General features: G+C 41.6%; 1 protein-coding gene across 1 annotated transcript; it reads right to left on the reverse strand.

Moving 5' to 3' along the window:
* Positions 1–553: 553 nt before the first annotated feature.
* wnt9a (wingless-type MMTV integration site family, member 9A) lies at positions 554–22,136 on the reverse strand. Its single transcript, XM_056392418.1, has 4 exons — positions 21,993–22,136; positions 8,241–8,500; positions 7,882–8,144; positions 554–5,031 (listed from the first exon to the last, which is right to left on the reverse strand). The coding sequence occupies exons 1-4, from the start codon at positions 22,082–22,084 to the stop codon at positions 4,498–4,500; spliced, it is 1,149 nt and encodes a 382-aa protein (XP_056248393.1). The 5' UTR covers positions 22,085–22,136; the 3' UTR covers positions 554–4,497.
* Positions 22,137–22,608: the final 472 nt, after the last annotated feature.

The raw sequence follows: 22,608 nt of genomic DNA on the forward strand, positions 1-22,608 counted from the left end.
TCCCATTTGCTGCTGTTGCAAAGGGGGAAAATACCCTCCATGATTGTGTGAATGGAGGTTTTTTTATTTTTTATCTCTCAATAAAATTGTTTGGTTTAAAGGTTTAAAAGGATTAGACTTTTATTATTATTTCAGTTATACAGTGCTCTACATTCTGCCTCTCATTCACTCACTCTTGCTCCAGGACATGTTGACATGTGGATAGGAGGCCCCAGGGATCGAACTGCAATGAATGAATGACCCTCTCTTCTGTACCTCCTTTTGTAAAAGACAAATGCTGCTTGGATAACATCTATTTAATCCCCCAGTGTGTTAAAGGAATTTGTTGAATCCTGAGATTTGTTGCTAGAACTGCTCATTTATGAGGACATTTTCATGACTTCAAAATATGCATCAGTACGACTTCAGCTATTTTGATGATGTTTTCAACTTTATTCATTATTCAATTACACAACAGACCCCAATTAAAATACTTTTTAAAATCAGTAATAAAAGGCCATTCGGTAATATCACATCAAGATAGTGCCAGCGAAGAATGAAACCACACATGAAATAATTTAAAAATTCATTTATTATTTCAGATTTCTTTCGCCTTTGTTATACAAAGATGTTAAATAACTTAAATACATTCTTACCAGTCATTTGTGATCTGTTTATACCTACAAGCTATACACATGAGGTAGAGGAAAATAATTTAGGGTTCCCATAAGACATGAATAAGTGAACATGGACAAAGCTTTGTTGGTGTAGTATCATCACAAAAGGGTAATACGTGTGTTGGTGTGTTTTATCTTTGTTTTTACAAGCACAGCACAAATCCTAACAAAAAGTACATGTACATGTAAATTGATCCAAAGTTGAGTATAAATCATCAACATCATCAGTTTATACTGTGTCACATGGGCAACATTACAAAGCCAGAGTCTTTTTCACAAAATAGTCAATTATGCAAACAGATCAAATCCTATTAAAAATATTGTTGACGATTGTGAATACTTTCGGAAAAGTCTCATTATTGTGTGAATGAATGAAAGACAGCTAAAGGTGAGTTGATTCTAAATTTGTTAGGATTTGTTAGTGCTCAGTCAACAGCAAACATTGAGATATGAAATGAAATATGTTTAAAGTATACACTGCTTCTTGAAGCCTCCACCCCGAAAGGAACAAACACCCGAAAGAAAAAACAGTAAAAAATACAGGATATAAAATCAATTTAGACTTTGACGTTATTTACACTAAACACATGCTCATAATATATTTAAAAATAATTTATCTTTTACTTTTTTTTCTACAAAATAGAATTTTGTACATGATCCACTGACGACTAAACAGTGCAGAGTTTTGGATTTGAGAATATGGACGACTGTGACATCTAAAAACCAACTGGCTGCTGCATCATGCTCCTCGGGAGAAATTTTAGGCCTATGTACAATCTATAAACAAACAAAAATGCACTCAGTGTGCATTTAGTATTCCTGTCATGCCTGTTTCGAATCCGTTCAATAGTAGAGTGTGTTTGGGCCGAGGAGTGTGTGTGTATGTGTGTACGTGTGTGTGTGTGTGTGTGGGGGGGGGGGGGGGGGGGACGCACACACCAGAAGCTGTGGGAAGCAGGCATTTATGCTTCGAGTCTCAGCATAGCTATTATGGTTTCCATGTAGCGTGCAAAGTTCTATGTATATGTTTTGACCAGTCTTTATTTGGCATGCCTCCTCATATCAAAATGCTTGGAATTCATCTCCTTAGGACAAATAAGCCAAGCAAGGCTCTCTTCCTAAAGCATGATTTCTGCTGTAGAGGATAATGGTTTGATTTCAAATATCATGTATGATAATCAACTTTGAACGCTAAACCATCTGTTTAGAAATTTTTAAGGATGTTTTGGCATGGTGCTATATCACTGTACAATCTGTAACTGTGTTGTTACAGCAGCTGCGTGCTGTTTTCCGACAATGCCTTGCCCCAACGTTTCATATTGATACCAATTTCTGTTTCAGTTGCTTGTGAGAGTGGAACATGTGCCTCACTTTTGTCTTTATACCACAGGAGACGAAACCTTTGCTATTTACAATTTAAAAAAAAAAAAAAAAAAGATATTCTGTACTGTACTGTATCTATAAATACAGAACTTTAAATACTTTAAAGGGCTTTTGGGCTTCAGTGCGTGAATGGCGCTATAATACAAAGCTGGGTCCCTCACTCAGTAGTTAATTCACACCCATCGAAAACGAGGCATATAAGGTCCTATATCTTATAGCATATAACGTAATGTTCCCAGAAGCTAAGTGCTGAGAATACAATGAAATATTATTGTCTGCATTTGTGTGTACAGAGGCATTTCTCATAAAATTAAACCTTTGACTTCATGGTTATGTCTTAGAACAATAATTTGACATTTTGGGCAAAACACTTATTTGCTTTCCTCTGGAAAATTAGGTGAGAAAAGCGAATCCGCTCACATATCTGTCTGTTAATATGAAAGTACAGCTAACAGGTGGTTAGCTTAGCCGAGCATAAAGACATGAGGAAATGAGGGTAGACAGCTGACGGTAACGACTCAAACCTAATTAACACATTGTACCCTGTTTGATCAATCTGTAAATAAACCAAACCAATGTAATAATGACAAGTTGTAGTTTTACAGGGCGTTTCCTCAGACAGAGCCAGGCTAGCTGTCTCTCTCTGTCTATTTATGCTAAACTAAGCTAACTGACAGCTAGCTGTAGCCTTAAGTGGTATCAATCATCTAACTCTCGGCAAGAAAGAAAAGTGTATTTGCCAAAACGTCAAACTATTACTTCACTGTAGTTGCATGGCAGGGTTCAGTATGCTGCATTGTGTTAACTGTGTCACTGTGCACCAAGCAACAACACGAAAAAGCAAATTAACTCAACACCGACACTGACTTCTGAATGAAGACAGCAAATCTGCAAAACCCCAATGTTTGCATTTAGACTCAATTTGCTGAACACTACGCAAATATTAGTCCTATAAAATATATTTATATTAGCTATGAGGCTTACGCTTTCATCTTCACTTGAGCAATTCTGCAAGTTAGATTTCCGTCTCAGGTGCCCCATACTGTTTGGACTGACTGATGCGGCACCCGCTGTAAATGCTGCATGTCTACACGTTGAATATGGCTCAATCAAATCGTGGCAGCTGAAGAGGAAAGAAGGATGTGAAATGGTAGGGGGCTACATTCCTCCAGTTCTCCACAGTTTTCTTTACAACTTCAAAGTATTCAAAGTTAAACAAAAAAAGTCCTAATAAGTAGATTTAAGCTCTGCAGAGCTCCACAATTTTTGAGTCACACATGGACCGTTCGCTGGACAAATAATCACCTGTTGCAACGCTATTGGCTATAATAACAAGGCCATTGTCATCTCCAACTTGGATATTATTTGTATTTGCACTATTTCTCTCTATTATATCCAAATAGTTATAGTGGTTTAAGTTATTCCCTGAACACTGGTTCGCTCAAGGCCGAGAATAGCCTAAACTGACTGGTTTAGTTATGTTCTGTTAATGCATTTACTAACAGCTTCATATTATATTACAAAAAAAAAAGAAAAGAAAAAATTAGATTTTTTTTTCTCCCTGTGAAGGAGTAGTCCCAAAGGATCTATAAATTATCCACAGCAAGACGACGGACACAAGTGTGCTGCTTTCCAAAGGGCCTTGTCAACATGAATCAAGAAGAAAAACGAGCGAGAGCACACAAACAACATACATTTGTGTGGTTAGTGGTTTGTTTTAACATAGTTAGATAAGTGGCTTGTATAGTATCATTACAATATAACTGAATTTATGTACATACATATGCAAACACACAATGTGTGTGAGTGTAAATATGTGCGTGTAGAGAAAATCTTACACCCTGTCTTTTTTTTTCGCAGTCTCTGAATATAGTTTTCATTGCCATAAAAGTCGTCATTCAAGCCCCCCCTCCCCCTTCGTTATCTATCACGTGCTCACATACAAACACACGCGTAAAAAAATTGACAAACACACACACACCATTCTTCTTGAGGCAAGACCCCAGAAACCAGTCTGTTGGTGTTACTGTCCTTGAATTGGATCCTCAATAACTGGATGCTAATCTTTGTTTTCTTTCTGCTTTCTTGTGTGAAGATGCAAATAGATTTTTGTTAATAGGAAAATAAAAGCTACTCTCTTCAAGGCAACACCGTGACAAAAAAGCTTGAGATGTTGACCCAGTTGTCTGAGAAGGTTTTTTTTTTTTTTTTTTTTTTTTTTTTTTTTTTTTTTTTTTTTAATAACTCTGCAAACCCCCGACACAGGGGGTCACAGGGCCTCTGAACCCCAACCCACAGAAATCCCTCAAAGTGCTTATTGCTTCTCCATCGGCTCGCTCCTCTTCGTTCAGACACTGTTCCGACAGTGGAAGCAAAACCTTGTTTGAGAACAAAACAACCACTCCTTTTCAACACGGCCATCTTTCACTTGCTCCACTGCAACTGACTGGTGACTGGGTTACCCTTTGCAGGTATACACCTCTTCTCTCTGTGTGCACTGCTTGCATTCGACGTAGCAGCACCAGCGCACCTGGCACTGGCAGGGCCTGGTCACCTCCCTACTTTGAGTGTTGTGGCCTCGCCCGCAGCAGATAGCTTCGCAGTTCTTATCCTTGTAGCACTTGCGGGCTGCTGTGCCCGACGAGTACTTGCTGGGTCTACAGAAACTGGGCGAGTCCTCGATGTGGAGCAGGTCCATAGTGCGAGGGATCTGATCGTTCAGGCCGGGCAGGGGCTGCGGCTGCGGCTGCTGCGGCTGCTGTTGTTGTTGTTGCTGCTGCTGCTGTTGCTGCTGGCTCCGGCCTGTGGAGATCTCTCCCTCCCCTGTCGCTTCGTTGGTGGAGCTGCCAACTTTGACGGAGGTCTCGTAGCGCTGCTTCAGCTGCTTGCCGATCTCGTGGAAGGGCAGAAGCTGTCTCCAGCAGGTCTGGACGGTGCAGGAGCCGGAGACGCCATGGCATTTGCAAGTGGTCTCCACTCCAGCCTTGATTACCTGGTGCAGAAGCAGAGCAATACTGTTAACTGCCATGAAACATGAAAGGAATATAATGAAAGCTGTATAATTTAATGAGCCTTAGTTTAGTAAGCAGCAGTTCAAAGAGCCAAATTACGCAAATATGCTCACAATTTGATGATAAGGGTGGTGTTCAGTGGTTTGGGAGGAACATAGATATAATGGAAAATTATTATACTCACTGCTCTTTTTGATATCTTAATAAAAGGGGAGAACCAGAGGCTTGGTTATTGCTTGTGAACCAAAAGAGAACAATATAACACTGTCTAAGGCTTCAAATAAAATAGTAAGTGAATAAGGGTTGGTGGGAGGATTGATTCTGTTATGATAACCATGGATGACATTTTGATTAAACTCAATAACTGTTATTATGATAAGTGAGGGGAGCTTATTCCTTGGAAGCACCCACAAAAAGACAATCCATTCAGACAGCCATACGCTGGGCACTATTCTTGTCCTTTGACCGTTAACGTGTTTTCTAAACCCATTGATCAACCCAGTCTCCTAGTAATTATGTAATAACACAGAGAGTAAGTCATGCAAGCCGTTGGAAAGAGAAAATAATAGTAAAGAAAGTCTTCTCTTATGTAAAATCATACATAATTGCAAGTGAAACATAGAGATCGTCAGCTAAAAAGACCACTACACGTTATTTTAACGCTACTTGACCTCTCCGCGGTCAGCCAAGGTTCACTTAAGCATCAACCACAATGTCAAAAGCAGTGTGTATGCAAAAATCAATGACAATAACACATTGTCTTGAATGGAGTTTGGATAGCATCAACAGTTCTTTTCTCAGACTGTGAAAGAGATCGGGGAACAGGAAGTGCATATTCATCACAGCAGCAGGTCAAGAAAATTTGATAGGTCAGCTTTTAAATGTCGGGGGGATGCAGAGGCTAGCACATTCCAGTTTGGTCCTCCGTGTGGGAATTCATCCTGAATGAATGCGGTACACCTCACTACATGTGCAAATCACAAAAAAAAAGAGCAAAAACAATGTTGTAAATCTTTTATCACAAATATAATCTCCTGAGAGATTAGATTTTGGAGAGCCAAGCTGAAAAGGAAGAGCCTGCATTGGTCTTTTGGGAGAGTTTTGTGTCTGCTAACATTTGGGAAGTGTGCCTCTGCTATAATTCACTTTGAAAACCAAAAATGAAAATGGCTACAATATGAGAAAAGCCGAGTAAAAGCAACAGCTTCCAGGCCTTAAGTTTGCTTTGGCTTGACAGATTAAGACCATTCCCACTTTTTTTATTTCACTTCCAAGATGAAAAACCCATATTTGCTCACCACAAACAATTGCTGAATTGTGCCAGAGCACAAGTGAGAGTTGTTGCCTATCTAATCTGAACGAGAAAACCAAATATTGACTAATGAGCACTTTCAGATTTCCCCAAATTTCCAGTGGCAATTACTTTAATCAGTTTAGGTTTCTTTTTTCCCAGCTTTAATGGAGACGATTCAAAACTGAACAGTTTTTCTGCAGTAATTTCACTCTCCTGGGATGCCCCATGTATAACTTTATCAATGTCATTCCTCTGTGGTCGTATTAAATTCCTCTGTGGTCACTTTAACTATATGTTTAGACAGTGTGTTTTGTCTTGGTCAGCAGTCATTTGCCAGCACTATAATGTTTAAACTCCAGCGTTACAAAAGCTAAATCAAAGATATGGGAGTAGAGTATATCCGGGATAAGGCTCACAATGAATTGGCACTTCATGTTGCTGTTTGTCTACATAATTAAACAGAACTCAGACAGTATTGTATTATCACAGTTTTCCCACCGTTGAACTGATTCGTGTGAGCAATTAGCCAAGATTTCTGTTTAAATACTGTCTGTGACTCCAGATGAACTCCGGCCCTGTTCAAACTGGTTTCTTTATGAGTGTGTCCTGGTTTGATTCATGTGTGCATTGTTGCTTTCCCCTTTGGAAATTATTACTTTAATAAAAGGCAACATTAAGATGACAGCTGGAGTAAATATACTGCTATATTAATGAATAACATTTTTTTTCTTTCCTTTGAATGCAACTCCCTAAAATATTTCTAACATTACTGAGGTACATGAATAAATGTCTGCCGCACTTAAATTAAGTTACAGTTTAATGTTTTCGACAAATTACGAGCTAATAAAATACTCTTGCTTGCTGTCAAAGTCACAGATAAAATGTGATAACGAGTGAAACATTAAAGGGGCTTTCCAACAATTTAGCCTTGCACTTCTGTGAAGTTGGGGGGGTGGCGGCTCACAAGAGAGGAATTAAAGCAACAATGGTCAAAATCAGTGCAGCAGACTGAGGCTGACATATTCTGACTTTCTGCCTCTGGGATGAGTCAAGCTCAGAAAACACAGAATCCTACAGTTCCAATGATGCAAAGCAACTTTTGCCTGGAAAACACTCACATTGTTCAAACTCCACAACCCCACAGGTGAGGCAGGTTTGCAGTTGAAATCTTAAATCCAATAGATATTTTTTTTTGGCCATTTTGCTGTCGTGAGACAAGCTGTAAACACAACACTGACATATTTTCACATTGTAAATTTGATATGATGAATGAACATTTGCTTATTTACACATCCAGAAGACATGGAGCAACATTTGGCCACTTTCTGGTCATTTGATCCACTGATGATGTAAAAAAATATTGATGACAGCAGATTTAAGTTGAAGGGAGGTCCCTTAAATCATTTTCTCAGGCTTTGGAAAGCTCTCCACAGCCACAGAAGACACCATACAACTGTTTTCACAGGCTGAACATAGGATTCCCTATTACTATTTGACATGTAAAATCAGTGCAGTGCCTCTGATTGTACAACCTCACCTTCATGCCCACATTTGTGTTGTGCATGTCCACACGTGCGCGCAGGTCCTTGTTGGAGCGTTTGCCCAGGAAGTCTTTGACAAACTTGTTGGCGTATTTGAGGTTGTCTCCACAGCCTCCCCACTGCCACGCCTTGCGGTTCTCCAGGTCCGGGGCCTCGTCACACGTGCAGCGCTCCATGCGTCCCGCGCTGCAAGCTTTGGCCATCGCGTGGGTCAGGCCCGCTGAGGAGATGGCGTACAGGAAGGCTGTCTCTTTAAATCCTGCAGAAGGGCGGGGGAGAATGACAAATGAGATGAAAGAAAATAGAAAAATAGGAACTCTACTTTTGGAGTTAAAACGATGAGATATCTTCATACCTCTCTTTAGTATGTTGGCTCGGTGGCGCCCCTCTAAGGTGCAGTTCCACCTCTCAAAGCGGAATTGATACTGGCATTCTAGGGCGCTCATGGTGATGGCCTCTCTCAGGGTCTCCGCCACGCCCGGGTCTCGTCTGCACATCCTGCGCTGCTTCTTTTCCAGTTTGAGCCGGTCGCACAGCTTGTAGTGGGCCCTGCCCATGTTCTCCTCTGGTAGAGAGTTCAGTGGCAGGATAGACAACGGCTCATTACCTGTCAACCTGGAGGGAACGATCGCAGACACAGTCGGCTCAGTTTAAACAGTGCACAGGGAGGGAGTGGATACATCTTGATAAAGTATCCAATAAAGCGCAGGATGCTGACCTTCCTGGATAAACAATAAGAGTTGCAAAGATATACTACATAAACAGCACAGGAAGCACAGCTGGGGCATATAATGCTCAAAAGTTTGGTTAATGTTCAAATGAATTCAGCTGTTCAGTGGTTAATGTTCAGGGGAATTCAACATTTGCTGGAGATTGAGATCAACCTCCAGCGCAGGCGTGTCTGTGTATAGAGCAAATTCTCTGCAGAGGTGGAAGAGTTCTTTCTTATCATGAAGTTCCTGACACAGTTTTGTCCCTGTCCTTTCGATCTCTATCACAGTAACCGAGTCACAGAACCAGCAGCTCACTGCCCCTGGTATTTTAGATTGAGATTATAATTTGTATATTACGACTGATAACGTATTCAGGTGGTATGGGGACATATTTCAAACAATGGCATGCAGTGAACGTGACAGTCATACCACATGCATGTGAAACAGTAGCCAGCGGATACTTGGTTTAATATTTATATCATATCCTGAGGGGGGAATGTCACTCACTTGCATAGATTTAAACATGATCACATAGCAGGATTCACACTCTCATTATAGAATCCCCGTAACAAAAGTCCAGTATTCAGGATCTTAAAGCTGCAATCCATTTGAAATATAACAAGCAGAAGTTTCACTTCTAAACATGGTATGGAGAACATGTGGTAGACTTGCGCTCCTTTCGTCAGTTTATTTAAGGGAAGCATATATAAAACACACAAAGCGGGGACTGCCACATAGCTGGCAAAACAGACGACCAGCGTTCTGAGGTTGTGATGGGGAAAGCAGAGCATTACTTTCATAAACACACACAGGGGACATGACTGTCAGCCTGTGACCATTTTGGTCACACCAACTGACAGGATTGGCACTGTAGTTGTTCATTATGTGTAATTTCTGGCCTCCTTTACACCCTTAAAGTGAAACTGAAGAATAAATGGATTTACAGAACTCACAAAAGTCCTCAGGCCAACGTGTCTTTGCAGACAGACTCTGGACATTTAAAAGACACTTTTGTGCATGGATTGACACCTCGCTTAATGCTACATTGATGAAATGTTGCACTTTCACCTTTTGCATCTGGGGCAGGTTGAGGTGTTCATTTTTCATCCTTGTAAAAAAGTGAGTTAAGACAAAGATTAAAGCTCCTAGCTTTGCGGTGAATGTCTTACAGATACATGACATGACAGTTAATGGAGACAAATGACAGAAAGAGTGAGAAACAGGATATTTCACAGTCTCGCAGTCTCACAGGAATCATTAAATATAATTTTTGGCATTCATACACACAGCATCACAGTATGTCTTACAGAAATTGTATGCCTTAAATTTAATGGTAATCTGGTAATGGTAATGTCAAATAAAATTTAAAATGTATTATTAAACAACATCATCTTTTCATATGTCGTCTCTTAGCTTCTACAACTATTTGTTTGCGAACTTTGAACAAAAAGAAGAGTGGATGAGAATATTACAACATCATTAAGTCAACAGTGTGGACTGGTTGTCCATCCCTTCATGGGTGTGAAAACTGATTATACGGCCAAGTAAATTTGAAGAAGTCCAGCTCGATGACTGTGAAGAGTAACCACAGCAAATGGGAAACATGCCACACAGGCAGGCGGTGCAAAAGAAATTATTCTACAATATTTTTGTAAAGGTGCAGAGCACCTGCTGGATGTCCACGCCAGTTTAGTTAATGTACCAGACGTGTTGATCGGTGATCTACATGACTTACATTTTTACTTCATTACTGCTTTCCACAGAAGATTCTGTCATCACTCATTTTCACTTCAGCCTCCAGCAGAAGGTCACAGGAGTTCCTCAACAAGAGATTTGTTTTATTAAGTCCAATAACTGACTGAAATGTTTCCCCTCGAGTCCTCAGTTTCATTCCAATGGACTTAATAGTTCACATATGCTATAGGATATTGTCTTTGCTAGTGCATTCACAGCCCGGTTGAGAATCTGAGCAGTCAAATCAAAGAGGAGGCATCGGGATTTGCTTTCAGATTGGGTCAAATGGTTTCCTTTTTACAATGCGTGTTTGCCTTTCCTTTACTTGTCTGACAGCTATGGATTTTCAAATGGAAACCTGGCAAGCTGTGTCTTGACAGAGATTGCTCTCCCAACACACTCGCGGAGTAAAAAAATGTATGGTTTGAGGCGTACAGAGCGAGGCGTACACAATGCACGAGAACTGTCTCCCTCCGAATAACTGACATTTTCCCCTTAATTGTTTCATGCTTTGTTAAAATACGCTGCGCGAACAATGCCAAGGAAACATATTCAAAGTGCCAAAGCAAACAGTTCCAGCTGACCCAGTATGTTACATATGACTGACAATCGTTCCACAACATTTCTATGGCAAGAAAGCAGTGAGGGATTGAATGATGGCGCCACGTGGAGTACCTGCCCAAGTCCATTTGCAACAATAGTTTTTCAAGATGTTTTTCAAATCCACACTAGACTAGGAGGCAGTTTACCGCTGTATGCATCTGCAAATTAACAAACGTAGTATTAAATGCATTTGTACTATGCATCAATACCACCAACATGACGCGCACATTCCTCAGTAAGACATGGATAGTAGCGCATATCAGCGTCAAATCTTCTAAAAGCCCACATGCCTGCCAAAACAAGAGACCATTAGAGTGGCAGGCCTCAACCGTCTGTGTGACGTCTGCCTGTCTCAGACAAAAAAGATGGTCTGTGCGGAGCTGGAGGGCAGCCAAAGATGACATGACACTGATCTCAGCGCTACTGTCTCTGCGGCTTTTTGACACAAAGGCATATTTCTAGCTAGTTACAAAGACAGCCCGAGGGCAAATTGTCGAGGGGGAGAGATTTGAGAGCCGAGGGAGGGAGAGACACTCGCCAGGGTTCGTTCTTGTGCAAATTTGTGCAAACCAGTTGTCACATAGTATCACAGATGCACACTGACTCCATCTCTTCTGTATTTGTAGATCTACCGTGCTTTTAGTGGATGCACTTTTCTTTTTTAATATATTTGCAAGACGAAGAGAAGGGTTCGATTTCATCCGCTTTAATCCAAATTTGCTGGAAATTGAAGATGATATTCTCTCTGGATGCAGGACTGTGACCCCTGTTGTCACACCAGAGGGTCACACATTCCAATATGGTGATCTGCAGAAAACAAAAAAAAATACCACTCTGCTGTTTGCTGAAGAATGAACTCAGTCAACTCACTTAGAGGAAAAATAAAAAAAAAAAAAGAACTGGAAAACATTGCAGTGGTTGAATCACAAAAATCATTACAAATCTGAACTTGAAAATCTGTGGTCAAATGGAAGTCTTCCCATAACGATGTGTGTTTTCCCATAACGATGTCCACTTTAATGTGGGAAAATGGAAAAACACAGCCGCATGTCACATCTGATAACCCAGTCAATGATTTTTCAAAAAGGATACAGCACACTCTCTACCTTTTGTAAAGGGTATATGACTAATATATTTGTTAATAGATAATTATCCCTTTCCTTTAACAAAAGGGGCTGCATTTTGGGGCTGCATCAAATCATTATTTTCATTATCGATTTATTAATTTTCTCCATCTAAAACTTAACCGTTTGATTTATAACAGTAAAAAACAATGTCCATTACAGTTTCCTGGAGCTCATGATGATGTCTTAATTTGGCCTGCTTTCTCTCTAAAGAATCCAAAAATCAATTTACTAACGTGTAAGACATTTTAGAAAGTATAACATCAAATTTGTGGCATATTTGCTTGAAAAATTATTACTTTTATTATTATCATCAAAATTGTTGGGGATTAATTTTCTGTCGATCGACCGTTCTTCAACTAATAGTTTCAGCTGTACAACATTTACAACACTTTTATTGCCAAATACAAAGCATTAACACTGGCCAAAGGGATTTTTCCACAACCTGGCAACCCAAAATTTCTTCATCTAATAACTGCTCTATAAAGCATTAAGAAAGTATTTATTAACCATTAAAAAGCCACTTGTTACAACTATTAAAAACCCGTTCTAAAGGGTGCTTTATTAGGAAGTGGTGCCAAAATCAGAATATAGTTGCTTTTCGTAAACACAAATAATTAAAAGAGTAAGTGAAGCGCAGGCATCGCCGAGGTATCTCCACCATCCTGAATTAGAAAAGTAAGACCATGTACACTTGTGTTTTCACATCATGGACCATTTTCTGTAGGTGTTTTTGTTTGAGGTGTTGGCACAGCAACACCAGTTACACGTGGAATATAACTCCAACATATAAAACTCATTATTATCCTACGTGAGGTGGGATCCTTGCTAGTGTTTGCTCAGCTTTGCTTTCCATTCGCACACTTGCCTCTCGCAGACATCGCTGACCCACTCTCATGCTGCGCCTCCACCACTGTCTTTCACTTAGTAACACTGGTGTTTGTTTAGTCCTTTCTCTCTACCTGTCAGCACCTCCCATTGCCCGTGACATTTACTTTATATACATTTTCCAATGCAGCGGGTTTGGTGAAAAGGCCTCATTTCGCACGCCGGAGCCTCAGTGTCGATCTCTCAAGGAAATCATTGACTAGTACTAAACTTTGCCGTCATCGCCCCTTCTCTGGTTTTACATTAGAGTCCTGGAAGTGACCCTCAGCTGGTAATTCTGCTCGTTCTTCACTGGTTTGGTATGTAAATAGTTAAAGAAACGTAACAATACATAAACTCTTAGAGAGTGGAAAACATATGGTCACTCTTACTTTAACTTTCTTGGCCTAAATGAAGTGCTTGCTCCATGTATAAGCTACAAACACATATAGCTTTGTAACTGCTGGTGTTATTCATATACCCACACAGCCATATATAAACAAAGGGCAGCTTACTACATGTGGTGCAGATTAAGGTCTCCAAGCAGTAAATCTTGCAAACTTTAGACGTTGGATCAACAAAAAAAAAAAAAGATAATGATGAATTATTTAAGCACATCACAAAAAAAAAATGATTTTCTGTTTCCAGCTTTTTAAATATGAGGATTATGTTGCTCTTGTGTGTTTCATATCTCTGGGCTTTGGTTCTTTGAGTATCTTTGGAAAAGAATCTGAAATTGTCACCTTGGGATCTGGGAAACTGTTATTGTGATTTTTAACTATTTTATAACATTTTATAAACATGACCTAACCCCTTAAAAAATTGACAGATTAATTGGCAATATAAAATAATCATTAGTCACAGCTGCAGCATCGAAGGGGATGATATGACGGCCAGTTTTAGCTTATTCTGATATTCATACAAGAAACCAAGGAAGTGAAAATGCCAAAGAGGTAATTTAGTGTTGCCATTAGATAGTTGTTCCAACAGAGAGCACTGACAAGTTTATTTTTCAAATGTAAAATGTTCCCCTCAGAAAATATCTTGGCCATGATTCCTTAAATAAATTAACTTAAGGGAACATTATCAAAAATGTCTCTCGTGTTATGTTTTAAAGTGATTATTGGCTGATACATCACTGATTTTTTTCTGACCTATTTTTATGTTTTTTCACTTATTTTTGCCTCTTACAGGTGACATTCACATTTTAACAACATTACAACCAATATTCACAATAATGTCAAGATCAATAATTCAGGAAAAGCTATTTTAGATGTTCCAACCAGTGAGCAAAATCACTGTGAAATTTTTTAAAACTACAAGTTACCAAATCCAACATATTTCTGGCACTGTGTTTGTTTTCTGATATGAAGATAGGAATGAATGTGTCTGTTAATCATCTCCACTCCACCAGACTAACAGGTGCTGGCTATGTTTGTGTGTGCAGTTAGAGTGCGTGCGTGCGTGTGTGCGTGCATACATGCGTGTGCACGTGCACATGGGAACTTACAACCTTAAGTCAACACCTATGAGAGTCAGTCGAGGCAGAACGCGCCCAGGCAGAAAAAGCAACAAAAGCCGCAGTTTCTCCATCAGCCTGAACTTGCAGGTTGTGTGGTCTGGTGTCTCCTAGATCACAACCAACCCCCCCCTCTCCTCCTCCTCCTTCTTCTCCTCCTCCTCCCCCTCCTCCACCTTTTTTCCTCTTCTCAAAACTCCCCCTATTCCCACTGGTCAATTACTCTAAACGAATGCCAATCATTCCCCCCAGCTGTTGGCTCAAAACAAAGCCTCCTCTAGACAAAACCACCGCTGTCTACGAATGCAGCCTACACAAGACAGTGACAGACATGAACATGTGCCCTGAAACAGTTCAGCTGTCATGAAGACACACTACCGTGCTCACCTGAGATTAATCTCTGTATGGTAGAAAAAGAAATGTTAGTATTGTTCATTAAATTAAACATTGAGTTTTTGTAGGAAATTAAACTCGCCAGTGCCGATCTCCTTTTCTCTCTTTCATTTTTTCCTCCTGCACTCGCAGCATTTAAAATGCTCCTTTAGGGGGGAAAAAAGTGTGTGTTTTTCTCAGAAATGTTGGATGAACTTCAGACCACCCTGCCCAAGTCCCATCTGGTGTATCACAGCCCAGGCCATGCCAGAGGTAGTAGGAATGTGAGTGTGTGTGGTGTTTTCCCTCTGGCCCACTCTAACTATGGCTGACAATGTGCTCCACAGCTTAGGCTTGAATAATTGGAGAAACCATGAATCAGTGTCGAATGGCTCTCTGGTACAGGGAGTCTCCAGGCTGTTGTCCACCTCCAGGAAGTTTAGAAGGGAAGGGAAGGGAATCCTGCTCTGAACTCAGACACTTTCTCCATAGTGACACTGTTCGTTCTCCAACGCATTAAATAACCAGAAATAGGGGAAAGAGTAAACGATTATGTATGAGGCTAAGATAAGATTAGTCAGTGGTTGAAAGCGCTGGGTGTTGTGACTATTCCTAACAAGCTGTGACTGACACAGTACAGTAACATGACAAAACGACTTTGAAAACAAAGTGGTACAGGCCTGGGACTTAGTAAGTCATTATTAGTTGAGTAATGAGCCTTTTCTGTGTAGTGGAGACGTCAAGCAGCATGTAGAAGCACTGTTATCCACATTGTGAGGCAGGAAAGTCCACTATCTCATATGACTTAACAGGATATGACCCAGAGTTATGTCATCTGCTGTCCATTCTGGTCATTTACAACCCACATAGGCCGCGTCAGACTACTCCCACTAACTCACTGATCAGGTCGAGTTCCCGGACATGTACTCTCTTGATATTTTAAATGTGAATGACATGACGTATTAGGCAGACCTCCTTATAAATCAGTGTATTCTCATTCAATTTTTCCACATAAAAAGTTGCACTAAAATAATATCTTTCTTTTTCAATTCATAAAAAAAAGCGAGTAAAGTTACTGTTCAGACTCATTTTTTAATCCATAGCCATGAATGCAAGCGCTGGTAGCTGAGCAGTAGGGACTACAGGACCTGGGTTTGGGAAAGGGAGTGTGGGGCATGGTAAGAGGTTTAACTGCTATGTGAGAACTCAAGGCTTCTAAGGTCAGCAGCTCAGTTATAGTCACTGTGTGACTGGCACAGATTGGGCGCGCAGCAGTGTCCGCATGACTCCCCTGTTCTAGCCTACACCATGGCACAGAGCAGCCCTGTACCAGCGCACCGACGCACCAAACACGTTCAGGCACACATACTGTACTCGGCTCTCACCGATTTCGCACATGCTGACACAAGACCCAGACTACAGTTATTTGTCAGGGGAGCACAACAGTTTGACTATAAACTGTGTGCAGTTCTAGAAAAAGAAAAACAGATATTTAAATGTGTTTCGGAGACAGGAAACGTCAGGTTTGTTCGTTGCTGTTACACTGAGCAAAAGCACTCCTGTGAATAAACCGAGCATGCAAAGTCAAACCACAAAATCCAAAACAAAACAGTAGCTGTTTTGAATCACTCATGCCTCAGTAACTGCAACTGGCTGAGTTCATTAATGGTTATTTACTCTTACTACTGAAAGATTAGTTGTTTTTTTTCCCCCCAAAAGGCCTACAGAATTTAAATGCATAAACCAAAAAGGCAACATGTTATTGTTTTTAATTTGCTGTAACATATTAAAGATTGCTGCGAAAGTAATGTCCAAGTTAAAAATGTGTTACTATTCCCCAGTGGCATGAGTGTCTGTGCATGTTCACACTGCTCATTTATCACCAGGTCTCAAAAAAGCTTGACAACGTACGATTTAAGCAACAGTTACCAGTTGAAAAGTCATGTAAATGGGACCTTTTTGACATGAGACAGACGTCTACCATGTCTAGGCACATTCAAGTCAGCGTGTGTCTGACTGTGTCCATTCTCAAACTAATGCTCAGGCTGTATGGATAAATATGCCTTACGGGACAAACCTTAGTTTATATAATAACACCCATTTGGCAAATACACACATTTGAGAGGACTATCTGAGTGCATGTCAGGTCAGGCTTCTATAAGATTGTGTTTATGCAAGATCCAGATAAAGTGCATTGGCAATCTAACCCTGCAGTTCTGAAAGGGTTTGGTCAACTTATGAAATTGAACATGTTTTCAAACAGGTGCATGAGATCATAAAACGTAGATTTTATGTTGGTTGCCGCAGAGAGAGACTTTTTAATAAAAAAAAAAAAAAAAAAAAGAGCAAATGTGTCAACATCTCCTTGAGTTAGACGTGAGAAACGCACACATACTCTCTCGAGGACCAAAGCCTTCAGTGAGGGTTTGTCAATCTGCTAATCTTGGCACATGTCAAGTGCCATGTCTCTTCCATCCCCACAAACCAGGCAGAGAAAACTCGCCTGCGGTCGAGAAATGGAAAACACAGGACATAGCGGTCTCACTAACTAGCATCATCTCATCAATGCCTGACCACTAAAAGTATCTTGAGTCTATATTAGTTTTCCTGTTTTGCAAATTGCCCATGTCTCCAGCTCCATCTGCAAAGATCATCATGTGTGTGCAGCTTGGCCAACAAGAGTTTCCTTCAATGGGAGTTTCCCTCCCATATCTTCTGACTATCCACCAATCATGTGCACAGCTGACTGGAGGGACTGAGCTGGAGCTGCCGTCCTTTTAAAATCAAATATGTCTTAGCTGCGGTCTCTTCGGCCCACTGATGACACCAGAGCTGTAAGACCCCCGGATGTGAGCAGGCCAAACACATTTTTAAAAGCCTCAACAAACCATTTATCTTTCAAAGTATTCAGCACAGCCATGTTATTACACAGTATGAGCCCCATAACAACTCACTACTGACGCAGATGAAACCTTCATAACAAAAGTGTACCAACTTTAAATGCAACACTGTGCATCACTCAGTTTTGAGAAGACACACTACCCTGTGCACAGAGGTCAATTTTTGCTCTGTAAGCTAAAGTTTAAAGACACTTTGTACGTGTCTCGCAGGTTGACCACAACTAAGCACACGTTGAACTATTTTCCTTTCCTAAAATTATTTTTACACAGACTTGGCTGCCGTCAGATTTGATGTTTTCACATTTCATTTCCCACTCTCCTACTGTTACACAAAAAAAGGTTGCAAAGTGCTGATTGAGGACCATCCTGCACTCTCAGAAGACACTGCACCACCCTGTGGCATCCATGGGCATAGCAGGCCTCTCCATGAGGGATGTCATGCAGCAGAGCACTCAAAGCAAAGCACGGCTTAGCTCAAATCCGGATGTATCAACCAGAAATATAAAAAAAACAAGGCTTTCTCTTTTCAGAGCTCATGCGGTCTCTTATCTAAGCCTCCAGCTCTGCGTGATCTCACCACGCTACACGGTCACAGCAGCCAGTGCTGAGAGAATCCTATCTTCTTGGCTCACGGTAAAGTGATACCCTTTGAGGTGTGGCCATGGCCACAGGATATCCTATGAAGTTGGGAAATCCCTCTATCAACGGTGCTCCCCGCCCTGCTGCACGTCAGGGCTAATCAGTCCTTAAGGCCTGGTAATGAGACGCCCGCCACCACTGTCTGCCAGGCAACGCCAGCCTGAGCCCACGCTAGCTCTGCTGCTCCTAATGAGTGGTAATCACCCAGCAGCTCCCCACAAACCACTGCAGGGATGCCGGCACGCACATGAGGCAGGCAAACCAGGAGACGGGAGGGGACGGAGAGAGAGAGAGGAGAGAACCAAAGGAAATGTTTACATGGAGCAGCTTAAAAAACAACTTGTAACATTTTTGTGCTGTGCTGAAGAAATGAGGCTCCTTTAAAGCTTTAAAACACACTGCTGTTTGATACACACCAGGAACTAATTCAGCACAGTGATAAAAACCTTTTACAGCCGCATGCTGAAAAATCACTCCTCATCAGTAAATTTACACACATCCCATTTGTTATCCTGTTGTTTTTGGCGTGCTGCCTCACTTAATGGAGCGCTGAAAACAATAATACCATCTGAAAGGGCACCAGCTCTGCTTCAGGAACAAACTGGTGATAGAGTGTTTAAGGATATCACAGTAATTAAATAGCAAGTACTGGCAACCGCTATATTTGCTTCTTCCGGATGCTGTGGTGCCTCAGTGATTGGTAAATCCCAGCTGCATGACTGTGGGCAGCCTTCCTGTATATGTCGCACATGAACTAAATAAAAACAAACTCTTGACTCACTGTTAGGACTCACATTCAGCAGAGTTTACAAGACCACAGGATGCCTTTTTACCAAAACTCAAATTTAAACCACCAGAGTCGTCTCAGATGGCACTCTGATGGGGTCGAATGAGGCAGACAAATCACTTCCTTCTCCCACAATTTTACACAACGTCTCGTCGAGGTGGTGTAATCTGTGAGGCCGAGAGAGGAAAGCTCGACGCACATCTCCCGATTCAAACTCTAATGATAACGGATTTAGCAGAACCAGCACCTGCCACAACAGGCTGAGGGAAAGAAAATGAGTGCTCACATTCTTGTGGCAAAGGATGACAATTTAAGCGAGTGCTTGACTACGCCAGGAATCCCACCCCACCCTCGGCTGCGCAGACTATGGGCAGGAGAGATTGTGTTTATGTTACACTTACGCTCCACCGCACTCTGGAAATTGGGTATGCAACATTGACCCTCTATTTTGAGTAAATCAGTACCCAGGAGGCCCTAGGATGCCTCGTGCTCATGCAATATTTATTTGAACAGGTTTATGTTAGTATGTCCCGCAGTCAAAGCTGGGCAGGACTGTGCTGTGAGTGTCACCGGTGTCGAGTTTCTGGGAAGCTGGCCACGGGGCAGTCACATTCTGTATCTGTGTCACCTGTGCAGGCTCTTCCAGTATGTTTCATGTTCCTCAGCTGCAGGGCTAAATCATTCACTGACACTCATTCATATTCCCTCCTCACTGGGCCACAGAATAATAAATTGGGAGTATTGTAATACCACATGTCTCTCTGCACCACACAGGCCACAGATAGAGAACAGACTGACAGAGGGAACTGAAAACAAGTGCTAACTGAATAAGTAAATATGCATTACCATTAGGACCATTAAGGCCAATGTGAGTGCCAATTTGGCATGTCAGACTTAATACACGCTGCCTGCCAAGGGCGACACTGCAACAGGGAGGGAGACAGAAACAGAGTGGGGGGGGTGGGTGGGGGGTTACATTTGTCCTTCTAATGCAACTTTAGAGCTGCAATGAAACCAAAGACAGAGTCAGAGACAGTGAAAGTACTCGATATATGCACGGGCATTACAGATGATGACGTTTTACTGAGAAGGGCTGCGATATTTCCAGCATACGGAGCTATTACAGGTGCCACACAGGATGTTTGCATCACCCACTTTCCAAAGATGAGTGCCAGCACTTTGGCGCAACACCCAAGAGAACAACATTTACCCAGAGATGTGAGAAACTGGGTGTGTGTTACAACCATCCGGCTTATTCAGACAGTGTTGAATCAAGTGAATCAAGTACTTCGAAAACTGACATCCTTGAATGCTTTGCCTGTCCTTTTTTTGATAACTTTTCTTGAGACTTTTATACCTTATTAGGATAACCTGAGGAAAGTAAAACCCACTCCAACAGGTCGAAAGGTCTAACACACCAGTCTAATGGGCCCCAAGGGGACTTGCAGGTTCACAACAGTTCCCAGATCACCTAACACTCCTGGATCCTGCACAACACCCATACCTACCATAAATTTGACTCTGCTGGAAAGGCCTCAAGTGTCATCACTCCACAGTCTACAGCCATTTGTCTCCTTGCGCCGCTGCGCTGTTTGCAGCCAAGAGGAGCACTAACAACCTCCATCAACACAGATATTTGTAGATGCTAATATCGGAAAATAAAAACACCAAGGGCTGGCTTCTGTTTAGTACGCAGATGCCACCTTGACTGTTTCATAAAGGTACATTTTGCTTTGTGGATCACAACTCTTGACCTCCAGGTGAAACACGGCCGCTCCCCCATCCGACATGCTGACCCTCATTTGAACGACCTTGGCTTCCCTGCACTGAAAATGTTCTTCTAAGACAGAAGAAAAAAAGAAAACTGAGTTCAGTGCATTAGTAGCCACTCTGAGGTGGAGGTCATAGTGGGCTACACCTAAAATCCAAGGCGTTCCCTGGGAATGACTTACTTTGAAATATACACCCTTGTGCACTTTCTAAATTAAACATTATTGTGTATATGACATGATTCATGAAACGCTAGATTTTTCAAGATTAATTTCCCCCGACACGTGTTCCAAAGTGTTTTTTAAACTTGATGGAGGCAGCAGAAAAAAAAAAAAACCCTGCCGGAGTTGTGTGATGTTTATGCTGGATGGGGGAATTTTCTGTGCAAGCTGAGCAGACGTTTCGGCCACCAGATTGCTTTATTGTTACCAGCTGTTGAGTCTGAGGCATATACACTCACCTTTCGCTCCGCGGCTTGTTTTGAGAGTCGACTAAGGATATGATTTTTACTAGTGCAAAATAATCACTCGGCCGCTACCTGCCATTCAAGCGAGCCAGGGGATACTTTACCAGTGGGCGCTGGCTCAATTGTCAGGGAAAGAATGGGGTGAACTCTCCTCGGCCAACATTACTCCGGGGCTGCGTTCATATACCTATAATAGATGCTGTGTTGATAGGCTATACGGTTTCGTTGCCTGCCTAGATATTTGCTGACACTGCTTGTCGCAAGAAAAATTAATTGTCAGCAGCTTGAGTGAGGCCAAATCATGTGCAGACAACCTGCTGCAGCCACCAGCTGTGAGGCCGCTGAGCGCTGCGCAACCGCCGCCAAGTGACACCCCACTGACCCGCAGACATTAGTGTGCAATCAAAACATGTGTTCAGATCAATCAAAATCAATGATCACTTGTTTTTGTTTCACTCTTGCTGAATAGATTTTTTTTTTTTAGCTTAGAAGGGAGTTTTAAGTTAAGTTAAAGGAGAACAAAAAAGTTGTTACCCGGCTTTGTAAATCAGGAACCAATCAAATCAATGAAAGCAGCATCATGGACATGCTGGTTATGTCTTTCAGTCCTTACCCGAAATATGCTGCGGTTGGTCCAGGCAAGTTGAGAAGATACACTATAACTGTGAATGATAACCATCCCAGGAGTAGGTGTCCATCCAGCATTTTGCTGCGGCTCCAGGGCAGATCATTTCGTTTCTCCTGAGTAGCTGTGTAAAATCCCTTGCTCAATGTTCAACACTTCTTATACAGAGAGGAGCGCTGCGCTCCTCCCATCAGCGCAGAGAGAGGGAGAGAGAGAGGGAGAGAGAGGAGGAGGGGGTGTAATAGGGTAATACATACAGAGAGTTGAACTGATTCACAATTCACTCTCCAGTTTCAGACGGATAAATCATCTCAGTTGTCCTTATTTATGATTGGCAGGACAGTTTCTCCTCTGTGGGCGTTTTAAGCACCACACTGTCAGTGTTTGTGCAGACAGGTCAGTCTGAGCAGGCCTGCACTGTATGATAAAATACTGCTTTACCTTCAGGCGGTGACAGATTATTTCCAGAGAGGCAAATCTTCATTTGTTCTGATCTAGCACAAGCAGCAAAATGCAACCATCCTAGTTTATATACTGCACTATATAGGAATGTATAAACCCCAAACTTGCTAAAACTTTTTCATGGACTTTGCATTTTAAAATA

Source organism: Seriola aureovittata, chromosome 12 (genome assembly GCF_021018895.1).
Source record: "Seriola aureovittata isolate HTS-2021-v1 ecotype China chromosome 12, ASM2101889v1, whole genome shotgun sequence".
Classification (NCBI taxonomy): Eukaryota; Metazoa; Chordata; class Actinopteri; order Carangiformes; family Carangidae; genus Seriola; species Seriola aureovittata.